This window comes from Pinus tabuliformis, chromosome 3_1, assembly GCF_031772625.1.
Source record: "Pinus tabuliformis cultivar Carrire ecotype Pingquan chromosome 3_1, CPIR1, whole genome shotgun sequence".
In the NCBI taxonomy this organism is placed as follows: domain Eukaryota; kingdom Viridiplantae; phylum Streptophyta; class Pinopsida; order Pinales; family Pinaceae; genus Pinus; species Pinus tabuliformis.
Genome location: NC_142301.1, coordinates 396,197,642 through 396,211,811, shown reverse-complemented (window position 1 = coordinate 396,211,811; position 14,170 = coordinate 396,197,642). Strand labels below are relative to the sequence as shown.

At 37.8% G+C, this 14,170-nt stretch overlaps 2 protein-coding genes across 2 annotated transcripts; both read left to right on the top strand.

Annotated features, from left to right (window-relative positions):
• Positions 1-1,208: 1,208 nt before the first annotated feature.
• On the top strand, positions 1,209-2,144 carry LOC149187391 (uncharacterized). Its single transcript, XM_089412795.1, has 3 exons — positions 1,209-1,553; positions 1,668-1,735; positions 1,844-2,144. The coding sequence occupies exons 1-3, from the start codon at positions 1,237-1,239 to the stop codon at positions 1,921-1,923; spliced, it is 465 nt and encodes a 154-aa protein (XP_089268921.1). The 5' UTR covers positions 1,209-1,236; the 3' UTR covers positions 1,924-2,144.
• A 6,651-nt stretch (positions 2,145-8,795) lies between these two features.
• LOC149187390 (uncharacterized) lies at positions 8,796-9,502 on the top strand. The gene is made up of 3 exons (XM_089412794.1): positions 8,796-8,980; positions 9,095-9,162; positions 9,271-9,502. The coding sequence occupies exons 1-3, from the start codon at positions 8,808-8,810 to the stop codon at positions 9,348-9,350; spliced, it is 321 nt and encodes a 106-aa protein (XP_089268920.1). The 5' UTR covers positions 8,796-8,807; the 3' UTR covers positions 9,351-9,502.
• The last annotated feature ends 4,668 nt before the right edge of the window (positions 9,503-14,170 follow it).

Genomic DNA, 14,170 nt, shown 5'->3' with positions numbered 1-14,170 from the left:
ATGAACTTCATATATATCTATATATAGAAAAAAAATTGTTAAAATAAAATATTTTAATGTTATATGAAAAAATATTCAAAATAGGTTATCATAAAATATTTTAATACAGATTAATATTGACATATACTTAAAAATATATTAACAATAAAAAAACTATTTTAAAATATTTAAATGTAGATTACATATATATTATATATCGTTTTAAAAAATGATGTATATATCACAAAAAATAAATTTTAATGGTTAAATTATTTATTTAATATTATATATATTTTATTTAACATTCAAAAATATAATTTAAATAATAAAAAATAACACATTATATTTTTACAAATTAGAGAAAAATATATTGATAATAATTTTTTTTTTAAAACATTTGAATATAGTTGAAAAACACGGTTTATAGCCTAATACAAAAGAGTAGACGCTTCTACCAGAATCAAATGTGAAGGAGGAATCTGGCGCACCATATTTGTTTTGTGGTTCTGCTTCAATACATTTTGTCAATTAATAACTAGGAAAACCAGGCAAAATGGCCGATGCCAAAATAATAGGGCAATGGCCACTCTGCGAAGCGAATGGAACTTACGAAACACAGCTGTAATAAACTAAACAAAAATCACAAAGCGTAGAAAATAATTAGATAAAATTATGTAAATATTTGTATTATATTTTAAAAATATTTTATAACATTTTAAAAATGATAATTTCCTTTTTCAATTGTAATTTTTCAAACTATTTTAATTATTATTAATTTTTTTAACTATTTTAATTTACAGTTAGTTAATAAAGCTATTTTTAACTATTATATTTTTCTGTTGGTTGTTAAAAGCTGTTTGGATGTGTTTAAGTTTGGTAAATGGGTGAGCTATATAGTTTTCACCAATCGAATGAAGAATAAATTTAATTTAATATAATTGATTTTTTATTTAATACGGAAATTATTGTCACGATCTCATTAATCTTAAATGCATAATTAAAAAAAAATTTAATGGGTCAACTCTTAATACCCTTCCTAACTAACACGTTCATTTGGATATCTGTAGGCTCACTTAACTCTATACGCATATACCCATATGCACCTACCTTACCCACCCGGTTCAACTATTACACATAAATAATAATATTTATAAGAACCTTATTATCATCCCATACCCATTGAGCATGGTTCTCCTCTTCCTTAAGGTTACGGTGGCACTGTTTGATGTGTGGACGTCCTGTGGTCATACCCGACTTATGAAACGTGGTTTAGGTGCCAAGTGGCGGATGAATGAGAACCCAGCTCACCCCTACAGTGGCCAACTTCACGTGAAGTCATGTGCCAAGCGGAGGGCTGACCCACACGGGGTTTCGCGCCAGATGATCCCGCCTAAAGCAACGATGGAGATCATTCCATTTAATCGGACGGTTCAGGTTTACTCAGGGTTTGACAAAGGATATAAGACCACCGGGTTCATCGGATTTGGCTCATTTGCTACCACTGCTGCGGCCGAGCTCCTCCCTTACTCCGTCAGTCTTCTCTGCAATCTTCCGGTTCCTGCTCTGCGTTTCAGGTAATGGTGTTTGTTTGCCATTCGATAAACATTTACAGTGATCTCCTCGGTTATTTTATGGAAACCCTCTGTCATTTAACTGTGATTGAATGCTCACTTCGAGGGTTTGTGCAGGACGACTTACCATCCTCGGCTCTTTCCACAACGCACCGAAGAACTTGGGCAGCTAACGAAACTCACAGGTATGTTACCCGACTACAGGTCCTTCCTGGTTATTGATTTACTGTTATATTGTATGCGTTGAATGTTGGCTGAGTCAAGGTTTATGTTGTCCTACTTACCTGTCTCAGGTCCATTACCCTGTTTGAAACCCTGGTGGCTCATACAGGCGGCCTCTCCAATGTCAGGCCTGATCCGCGTGAACCCTTAGGGTTTAGATGGGTTCTACATACAGCTGTCCCACCATACCTTTGTATTTCTGCACATTTGTTTGTGATAGGGTCTCAGACTTTTAAGAATCGTTAACAGTAATGGAAGCTCTCTCGAGCTATTGACAGTTCTATGCAGTCCCGGATTTTGTACTGATTGTGCTATTTGGTTATGTTATATTGCGGCTTGCCGCTGTTTCCATGTCAATAACTCTTACAGTTATACTGTGTTTTTCAGTCCCTTTTAATGGGAACACGCTTTCAGTTTATAGAATCTATGGATACTTCTTAAATGTTTATTTGGAACAATACGTTATTTTCTTGCTTCGAAATAATTAGTTGTTTCCGGGTCTGTTACAGAAGATGCAAACCCTCATCAGGGTTATCAATATGGCTTGACTAATATTGTAATAATATCTGCATTTCACTATCCTTACAGCACTATACCGTGAATGTTGGTAACGATACAGTGTGGATTCATATATAATGCTTCCGGTTTATACAGTACTTTGTTCTTGTCTCGATACATTGTATATACAGCATTCCGTTCATGCCGTTCTGTTAAGTTTATAAAATGTACAGTTTCCGACTATGCCATTTCTTCTTGTTCAAGCTTTATTAACTCAGTATATAGCTTTACACAGTTTACTGTTCTCTCTCATTTATGCTCTAATAACTTAATAGATAGGTTTACACAGTTTATCTCTCCCATCTGTCAGTGGTTTTAAAGCGAATACGCTTATGCACAAGCACTAAATGACTGAGTGTTTAACTCGGTTTCTACCCAGTACTTACAGAACACTCGGCTCGATATCATTCTTTGTGTAAGGGTTCTATTTTACCCTAGCACTCTGGTTGTTTCTCAACAGTTCTAAAAATTTGTCTCTGTTCTGAGCATAAAGTAACCAAATAACCATTGGCTATTAACACTAACTGCAGAAGTGACCACAGTCACACAACTTTCATTTATACGCATTTCCAGATCTGTATGCATTGACTTGGAAACATAAACCAGAAATCTACAGGAATTAATACAGGTTCTGTGTCCTATAGGAACACTTCACTACCTGTTCTTTCTTCACTAACTAGATTAAGTATGCATACCTGGATATTCCTGCAATCGATGTTCTTACTTGATGTCCTTTCTACCAGAGGTCACCTGCAGCGTTTTGCTCTTGTCCTCCCAACCTTGAGATCCACTTGCACTGGATTCTCCCCCCGAGCCGTCTTGCAGGCCTGCAGCCGTCAACAAGACTCCTGCACTATTGTGCTGGGTTATCTGATCACAACCAGACTTAACCCTCTTTTCCACTCTGCTCTCTCTCTCTGGAAATCTCTCCTCTGCCTGTTCATCAACAGCCCAGAGGTTTTCCTCCCAGGACTTTTCCCTGGGTGAGAGGCAGTTGTTTTTCAGTTTCATAACTGATTACTTTTTCTTTTAATAGAAAATCCTCCTTTTTGGAGGCTGCCAGCATTTCATCAATACACATGTGCAAAATAGTCTATTATATTCACTTTCAAAATTAACAATGTCTTTTAATAATAACAAGTACCACTCATACAGTTTTCACCACAGTAATTATCCAGAATTACAAATTACCAGGGTCATTACATCTTCCCCCCCTGAGATTGGACATCGTCCCGATGTCTATTCTCGTTAAATAAATTCGGGTAAGCCTTTCTGAAAAGTTCCTCTTCTTCCCATGTAGCCTCCTCAGGGCCATAGTGCTGCCACAGCACCTTAATTTGGGTAATAACCCGTTTCCGCAACCGCACTTCTCTCCGGTCGAGAATGCTCTGTGGTTCGACTAGGACCCCGCCTTCCGGTTCGACCTACAAACAACCAGTACTTAATCAATTTCCTATTGAATATAGTTGTATAATTAAACCAACCGGATCAATTCTTACCCGCACATCTTGCCATTGAATAACATGTCTAGGGTCATATACATATTTCTTTAGGACAGAAACATGGAACACATTGTGAATCTTAATATGACTGGGCAAAGCAAGTTGGTAGGCCACTGGCCCCACTCTAGCTAGAATCTGAAACGGTCCAAAGTAGCGGGGAGCCAGCTTGGCGCACCCACTCCACTGCAGTGTGCTCCTTCTGGTTTGAATCCTTACAAACACATGGTCACCCACATTGTATTCTGCAAATCTTCTTTTCCTGTCTGCGAAACTTTTCTGTCTGTCTTGTGCAGCCTTTAAATTTGCTCGCACTCTCTTCACCATATCTTCCATGTCTTTTAACATTTCCGGACCCAAACTCAGCTTATCCTCCAGCCCACTCCAACTTGAGGGTGTGCGGCACTTTCGCCCATACAGAACCTCAAAGGGACTTAACTGGGTTGAGGTATGATACCCATTATTATAGGCAAATTCGACCAGATGCAAATACTCTTCCCATTGACTAGGCTTTAGCATCACATTCGCCCTCAACATATCTTCCAATACCTGATTGACTCGCTCAGTTTGACCATCGGTTTGTGGGTGATAAGCTGTGCTAAAATTCAGCTGAGTGCCCAACTCGGCAAACAATGTTCTCCAGAAGGTGGAAGTGAATTTCACATCACGGTCCGATATGATTACCTTTGGCATTCCATGCAAGCGGAACACATTTTGCATAAAGAGATGCGCGATTTGTACCGCCTTGTAAGTAGACTGCACAGGTATAAAGTGCGCTGCTTTACTCAGTTTATCAACCACGACCATAATAGAATCATTACCCTTCTTTGTTCGTGGTAATCCGGTTACAAAATCCATGGAAATGGTTTCCCATTTCCATTCCGGAATAGGCAAAGGCTGCAACAGTCCCGCTGGGTGTTGATGTTCAGCCTTAATTTGCTGGCATTCCAGACACCTTGCCAAGTACTCCACTACCTGCTTCTTCATTCCTGGCCAGTAATACTCTTTCTTGAGTGCCGTGACCATCTTTTGGTACCCTGGGTGGCCAGTGTAGTGGCTGATATGGAACTCATCTAGAATCAGCCTCTTAAGGTCATTTGGGTAAGGTACATACATTTTCTTATTAAAACACAGCATTCCAGCACTATCTAATGTGTACCCTTGCTGTAATCTTCCATTATCAGATTGCTGTACCTGCTGTTTTAAATGCTGATAATCAAAGTCGTTACTGGCTGCTGCTTTTATTTGTTCAACCAGCGAACTCCGCCACCTGCTGGCTGAAAGTTCACATAAACAATGAACCTTTCGACTTAAGGCATCTGCCACCCGATTTTCTTTTCCCTTTAAATGCTTTATTTCAAAGTCAAACCCACTTAGAAAATCTGCCCAACGGCCTTGTCTCGCATTCAAGGTGGGTTGGCTGAAATAATGCGTCAAACTGTGATGATCTGTTAACAACAGAAATTTCTTTCCGAGAAGGTAATGTCGCCACATCTTAAGTGCATGAATCACAGCAGTTAACTCTAGATCGTAAGCAGAGTATCTCTGCTCATGCTCTTTTAATTTCCTTGATTCATATGCTATTACTTTTCCTTCCTGCATTAGTACTCCTCCCACGCCCTCCTTGCTTGCATCGGTGCACACCACGTAATCCTTATTAGGATCCGCGATCCTCAGGATGGGTGCGGTGGTGAGTAGGTGTTTCAAGCGGTCAAAACTCTGCTGACACTCTGCTGTCCATTTGAATGCCCTTCCTTTCTTTTGCAATGAGGTAATAGGATAGGCTATCCTTGAAAAGCCTTCCACAAACCTCCTGTAATAGCCAGCTAACCCCATAAAGGATCTGATATCAGCAACGTCCTTGGGTATAGGCCATTCCATAATAGATTTTATCTTCTCGGGGTCAACTGCAATTCCCTCTTTCGTAATCACATGACCCAAATACTGAATTTCCTCTTTAAAGAAATCGCATTTGCTAAACTTAGCATATAGCTGATGCTCCCGAAGAGTTTGCAACACCAATCTAAGGTGCTCCTCATGTTCCTGTTGGGAACGAGAATATATCAATATGTCATCAATGAATATCAGTACAAACTTGTCCAAAAACCTGTGAAACACGCTATTCATCATGCACATAAAAGTAGCAGGTGCATTGGTTAAACCAAAAGGTAGCACTACAAATTCGTAGTGCCCATAGCGTGTTCGGAAAGCAGTTTTGGCAATGTCCTCATCCTTGATCCTGATCTGATGATAACCAGATCGCAGATCAATTTTGGAGAACACTTTTGCCCCTTTCACTTGATCAAAGAGTTCATCTATTCTGGGTAGAGGGTACTTGTTTTTGACCGTGAGCTTATTCAGCTGCCGGTAATCTATGCACATGCGAAGGGTCCCATCCTTCTTCTTCACGAACAATACTGGAGCTCCCCAGGGTGACACACTGGGTCGAATGTACTGTTTCTCCAACAGTTCCTGGAGCTGCATTTTCAATTCCGTTAACTCTGGTATGCTCATCCGGTACGGTGCCCTCGATACTGGTGCTGCCCCTGGTATTAGTTCTATAGTGAAGTCTATGTCCCTTCTTGGAGGCAAACCCGGTACCTCTTCAGGAAAGACATCTGTAAATTCCTGTACCACTGGAATGTCGTTTAATGCAGACATCTTATCTTTCTGATTCGCATAGCCAACCTGTATGGCATAGATCTGGCATTTCTTTCTTATACATTTGGCTAACTGAGTTGCAGTGATAGGTCGGATCTGAACAGGATGTTTAATTCCCTGTAATTCCTGCTGCTGTCCCAAATCATCTTTGTAGTATATGGTCTTGGTTTTGCAATTCACCAACGACCAGTGCTTTTCCAGCCAATCCATGCCAATAAGAATATCATAGGAGCCCAACGGAAGTACATTCAGGTCTGCTGTTACGGGCTGTCCAGCTATACTGAAAGAACAGTTATTAACTTTAGCTAGAACCCGCCTTTTGGCTCCCGTAGCTAACTGGACCAACCATGGGTTTTTGAACTTTTCTGGTGGTAGCTTACAGTGTTCCACTACTTTTGGACTAACATAACTTAAAGTAGCTCCTGGATCAATAAGTACAGCTACAGAAAGGTTTGAAATCTTACCTTCGAATTCCACCATGGAAGGTTGGTATTCTGCCTGCCGGTCCTCTAATGCTGCATTGATCCTTGGTACGCTGCGCGCCACATCCCCAACAGTTGAAGCTTCATGGACTTGAGATATTTGATCAGTTCTTTTACGCTGTGGACAGTTTCTAGCATAGTGCGGTCCTTCACACACCCAGCACTGAACTGGAGGTCTGGTTCCCTCAATCTCCGATTTAGCAGGGAGTTCACTAATCCTGCTCTCGCTTGGCTTAGGCCGGAAGGTACCCTTGTTTGTGCTTCTGTTAAACTGCCCCTTCCCAGCTCCTTTACCACCATTTCCGCGGCTGCCTTTGTTGTTTCCAGCATTCCTGCTACCTTTTCTTTCATTCCATTTCCTGTTTGGAATTTCTCCCTTTTGTTTGTTCTGCTGGTAGCAAATTCTAGCCTTCCGAATTGCCTCATCCATAGTTCGGGGGTTGTCAAACTCAATTCGTTCCCTTATATAAGCTGGTAAGCTACTCACAAACCTCTGCACCTTGGCCTTCTCCTCTTTTATGTATGGCACATAACGCAGCAGAGAAGTGAAGCGATTTATGAATTCGTCCATGGACTGCTGTCCTAGTCGTAAATCGTGGAATTTTCGCGCCTTCTCATCATAAAAGTGCTCAGTTAAATACCTCTCCTTAAAATATTTCTGAAAATTTTCCCAGGTTATGCTTTGCTCACTTACTCCCTTCACAATTTTAATCTCTTCCCACCACAAGGTGGCTTTGCCTTGCAACTGAAAAATAGCCAGCCGTGCCTTCAAATTTTGGTCATATTCGTACAGTTGAAAATATTTGTTAATGTTGATCAACCAAGCTTCTGCTGCTTCTTCCTGCTCTCCATCAAAGAGGGGAGGTTTGATTTTTCGGAATTCTCCCTGTAATTCCATTTTCTGTCTCTTTGAGGTTTGCTGTTCTTGCACATTATCAGAATGGTCTTCCTGTTCTTCTGAAATTTCAGGTGCATAATTCCGTTCTTCAGTTCCCCTCTGCTGTTCTGCGCTGGGGTTAGCTAAGGGTGGATTCTGTTTGTCTGACAAGCTTTTCAATATTCTTTCTTGCTCCATTGTTAATCGCGCGTTGTCCTCTCGCAGACGCGCCATTTCACTCTTCAGCTCCTGGACAGTTTGCAGTATCGCCAAATTGGTACTGCGTGTCTCAGCACCAAGCTGTACCCACAGCTCAGCATTTTCTTGAGGGATGCCGCCAGCTCCCTGCATTTCCTCCATCTTGTTTATTGACTGTTAACAGTTGACTGTTTCTGTATGACCTCCTAATTGGTACACAAGAAAAATCATTTAGCTTCATTATCGTCTTCTCATATATACATTATAAGGTAATCTTTATTGTTCCAGAGGCCACAGTTTTGAAACCTCTGCTTTGATACCACATTGTCACGATCTCATTAATCTTAAATGCATAATTAAAAAAAAATTTAATGGGTCAACTCTTAATACCCTTCCTAACTAACACGTTCATTTGGATATCTGTAGGCTCACTTAACTCTATACGCATATACCCATATGCACCTACCTTACCCACCCGGTTCAACTATTACACATAAATAATAATATTTATAAGAACCTTATTATCATCCCATACCCATTGAGCATGGTTCTCCTCTTCCTTAAGGTTACGGTGGCACTGTTTGATGTGTGGACGTCCTGTGGTCATACCCGACTTATGAAACGTGGTTTAGGTGCCAAGTGGCGGATGAATGAGAACCCAACTCACCCCTACAGTGGCCAACTTCACGTGAAGTCATGTGCCAAGCGGAGGGCTGACCCACACGGGGTTTCGCGCCAGATGATCCCGCCTAAAGCAACGATGGAGATCATTCCATTTAATCGGACGGTTCAGGTTTACTCAGGGTTTGACAAAGGATATAAGACCACCGGGTTCATCGGATTTGGCTCATTTGCTACCACTGCTGCGGCCGAGCTCCTCCCTTACTCCGTCAGTCTTCTCTGCAATCTTCCGGTTCCTGCTCTGCGTTTCAGGTAATGGTGTTTGTTTGCCATTCGATAAACATTTACAGTCATCTCCTCGGTTATTTTATGGAAACCCTCTGTCATTTAACTGTGATTGAATGCTCACTTCGAGGGTTTGTGCAGGACGACTTACCATCCTCGGCTCTTTCCACAACGCACTGAAGAACTTGGGCAGCTAACGAAACTCACAGGTATGTTACCCGACTACAGGTCCTTCCTGGTTATTGATTTACTGTTATATTGTATGCGTTGAATGTTGGCTGAGTCAAGGTTTATGTTGTCCTACTTACCTGTCTCAGGTCCATTACCCTGTTTGAAACCCTGGTGGCTCATACAGGCGGCCTCTCCAATGTCAGGCCTGATCCGCGTGAACCCTTAGGGTTTAGATGGGTTCTACATACAGCTGTCCCACCATACCTTTGTATTTCTGCACATTTGTTTGTGATAGGGTCTCAGACTTTTAAGAATCGTTAATAGTAATGGAAGCTCTCTCGAGCTATTGACAGTTCTATGCAGTCCCGGATTTTGTACTGATTGTGCTATTTGGTTATGTTATATTGCGGCTTGCCGCTGTTTCCATGTCAATAACTCTTACAGTTATACTGTGTTTTTCAGTCCCTTTTAATGGGAACACGCTTTCAGTTTATAGAATCTATGGATACTTCTTAAATGTTTATTTGGAACAATACGTTATTTTCTTGCTTCGAAATAATTAGTTGTTTCCGGGTCTGTTACAGAAGATGCAAACCCTCATCAGGGTTATCAGTATGGCTTGACTAATATTGTAATAATATCTGCATTTCACTATCCTTACAGCACTATACCGTGAATGTTGGTAACGATACAGTGTGGATTCATATATAATGCTTCCGGTTTATACAGTACTTTGTTCTTGTCTCGATACATTGTATATACAGCGTTCCGTTCATGCCGTTCTGTTAAGTTTATAAAATGTACAGTTTCCGACTATGCCATTTCTTCTTGTTCAAGCTTTATTAACTCAGTATATAGCTTTACACAGTTTACTGTTCTCTCTCATTTATGCTCTAATAACTTAATAGATAGGTTTACACAGTTTATCTCTCCCATCTGTCAGTGGTTTTAAAGCGAATACGCTTATGCACAAGCACTAAATGAATGAGTGTTTAACTCGGTTTCTACCCAGTACTTACAGAACACTCGGCTCGATATCATTCTTTGTGTAAGGGTTCTATTTTACCCTAGCACTCTGGTTGTTTCTCAACAGTTCTAAAAATCTGTCTCTGTTCTGAGCATAAAGTAACCAAATAACCATTGGCTATTAACACTAACTGCAGAAGTGACCACAGTCACACAACTTTCATTTATACACATTTCCAGATCTGTATGCATTGACTTGGAAACATAAACCAGAAATCTACAGGAATTAATACAGGTTCTGTGTCCTATAGGAACACTTCACTACCTGTTCTTTCTTCACTAACTAGATTAAGTATGCATACCTGGATATTCCTGCAATCGATGTTCTTACTTGATGTCCTTTCTACCAGAGGTCACCTGCAGCGTTTTGCTCTTGTCCTCCCAACCTTGAGATCCACTTGCACTGGATTCTCCCCCCGAGCCGTCTTGCAGGCCTGCAGCCGTCAACAAGACTCCTGCACTATTGTGCTGGGTTATCTGATCACAACCAGACTTAACCCTCTTTTCCACTCTGCTCTCTCTCTCTGGAAATCTCTCCTCTGCCTGTTCATCAACAGCCCAGAGGTTTTCCTCCCAGGACTTTACCCTGGGTGAGAGGCAGTTGTTTTTCAGTTTCATAACTGATTACTTTTTCTTTTAATAGAAAATCCTCCTTTTTGGAGGCTGCCAGCATTTCATCAATACACATGTGCAAAATAGTCTATTATATTCACTTTCAAAATTAACAATGTCTTTTAATAATAACAAGTACCACTCATACAGTTTTCACCACAGTAATTATCCAGAATTACAAATTACCAGGGTCATTACAATTATTATGATAATTTTTTATTTTTATTTTTCACCAATCGAATGAAGAATAAATTTAATTTAATATAATTGATTTTTTATTTAATACGGAAATTATTATGATAATTTTTTATTTTTATTTTTTATTAAAGTTAGTGTAATTTTGAATTTTTCTTTTTTTATATATTTTAATAATAATAATAATTAACATAACTTTTTTAAATATTATTTTTTTTGGAGTTGTCTTGCGTATGATTTTTTGATTTGTGTTATTTAAACTAGTTTTTTGATTGTATATATGGATTCAACACCTTGAAAAATCCCTAAGACACTTGGATTGTGGGGGTTACCCATCAAGCTATGATTTCAATAAATTTCACACAGTTTTAAATAATTAGACCAAAAAAACCCAAAAAAAACCTTCCAAAAAATCAGTTCAATTCCTTTTTATAATAAAATATATTTTATAAATATTTAAAAAACTAAAAGTAAAATAAAATTTACATATTTTGTTTTACCCTTTTATTACTATAATTAATTATCTTAATTTTGAAATATTAAAATCTCAATTTTTTCCAATTTACCTAAGGTTTATATAGGCGTAATTATCACCGTTACATGCTAAATGTCTCTCCACCAATATTGAACTTAAAGCATTTTTTATCTTACTTTTAGGTTTGAAAATTTAATTAAAAAGTAAAAAAGATTTATGTCAATCTGTATACAAAAGTCTTCAACTTATTCAACTTACTTTTCATTTGGCTTAGAATCTTATTTTAAAAAGTTAAAAACTTCAATATTGGTGGAGATACATTTACCCATTTAAAAAAGTCAAAAAGTCAAAATATTGGTTGAGATACGTTTAGGGTGCAATAATTAAGTCCATATAAGTAAGTTAGAAATATAAAAAAATTAATAATTAAAAATTAAAATAATTAATTATAATAATAAAAACATGTTATATTTAAAAAATAATATAATAAAATATACATAGTAAATTTCGTTTTTATTTTTAAATATTTTTAGAAATATATTTCATGATGAAGAAAAATAATGTTTAGAAAAATTAAATTGATTTTAATTTTTTAAAATTTTATTTTTATAATTAAAATATGTTAATAAAATAATTCCAAAATTACATTTACTTTATTAAAAATAAAGTAAAAATTATCATAATATATTTCTTATTAAAATAAAAAATCAATTATATCAAATTAAATTTATTTTTTATTCTATTTTTAAAAACTATATACTCACCCATATACTAAACTTAAACACATCCCAATACCTTTTACTAACTAACAGAAAATTAAAATAGTTAAAAAAAAACCATGTTATCACATATTTTCAAGTTATAATATAAATATATTATTTACTAACAGAAATTAAAATAGTTTAAAAATATCAAATTATAATATAAATATTTCAGAACTATAAGCATTTTCCAAGAGTAAAAAAAAACCTATCGAATTGAAAATTTAATTGAAGTAAAGAGGGTTTAGGTTAATCATTATACACAAGGCGTGAATTTTTTTCCATTTGACGTAGAATCTTATTTTAAACAAGTTAAAATGTTCAAAATTTTTACAAATGTCTCATGGAAAAAGGTAAAGACGATGAGCATATTAATGCGAGAAAAGGAAAGTGTCACCCATCCACGTATTAAAACAATCATAATAAAAAAAATCAATTAAGCTGAGATTTTTACTATAGAGAATCTATAACTTATGACAGCAGCATAAATTTAGATAGTTGATGTTTCATTATTATTATTACATGATTATATGGATCGACCATATTATAGGTATGTAGTGTGGCCGTAATAATTTTGAGGGTAATTTAATTTTGGATAGTTTTGTAACACGAGCCAAGAGACCCATTTCCAACTTCGAGATTTATGCTATGATTGGTATTAATTAAAATAGAACTAAGTTTGAGTTTACAATTAACGTTGGTCTTTAATAATTCTGACCTTTGAGCCTATATCGTTGCTTACCATTTGATTTTCTGCATGTGTATTTAAGTTACTCTGGCTGTACCACTCGGCCCTCTGCATGCGTATTTAATTTCTCTGGTTGTTATCGGCTTAGGTGGCGGTCTGGAGGCTTTGCTACGATACAACTCCATTGTCATCATTGGGGTCGACTCCTTATCGACGGTCTACGAATGTGGCTCGGATCAGATGGCGATGGTGAACCTTGGGGTTCTATGCCTGGGGCGTATCGATAACGTTCAGTCATTGTGCTCTTCCAGGGAAGGAATGCCGCCTGCTCTGCCAAAGGTTCCTTGCCTTGCATAGGTTCTTCTAGTGGTTTTGTTTGTGGCTGAGGTCTGTTCGTTCTCCATACTCATTCTCTGACAACATGTATGACAACTTTTTTCTTGTGGTTTCTCTTTAAGCTTAATTGGAATCTGGTTCCGACATTTCGCAGAGAGAGTTTCTACTAGCGATTGCCATTGGGTAAGTTCGGTTGAATACTTCCCTTCCGTCACTCTTTAAATTTATTACAGTTGTATTATACGAGTTTTAATTTCAGTTTCCCATCTAGCTTGGATAGAGGGTTTCGCAGGTACTGAAGATTTAGGTGATGGACTGGGGGAAGCCCTCATTCGGAACTCTAAATGTGGAAAGGGCAGAACCCTCTCACCACTAAGTACTTAAATCTTTCTACTATGCTCTGTTGAGAGTTTCTCGGGTCTGAGAGCCCAGAGGTGGACTTTGTTTACAAACTGTTAACTTATTTGTGTTTATTATCTGTATTATGTTAAGCCCTAAGGGTGATATGTAGTTTTGTATAAGTACAAAAATATGGGGTCCGAGGAATCAGCCCAGCTCCATTGTTTCAAGGATTTTGGGCGGCCTCGCGTCACTGCAATGTTTTCATTTGCATACTTTTGTATGGCCGGCTATGGATGCTATAAAGAATTTTTCCTAAGTTACTTAGCTATTTTTACTGGAAGGAATAGCAACTCTGTAAATTTCATGTCCCTTGATAAGACTATATTTATCTCATTTGCCTGTGTTTCATTAAACAAGTTATTGGTTTAAACTGAGTCTGTCCTGCGAGGGCACAATTTAGACTATGTAAAATTTTAAAGAGAAAGTCGGTGATTTATTTATCTCAACCCTATGAATTTTTTAAACCTTTTAGAAATCTCGATGATTCCGAGACTCTATTTTATTTCTTGTTCTGGTATATATTACAATGCTAAGTGATTGTCAGTGTTCGA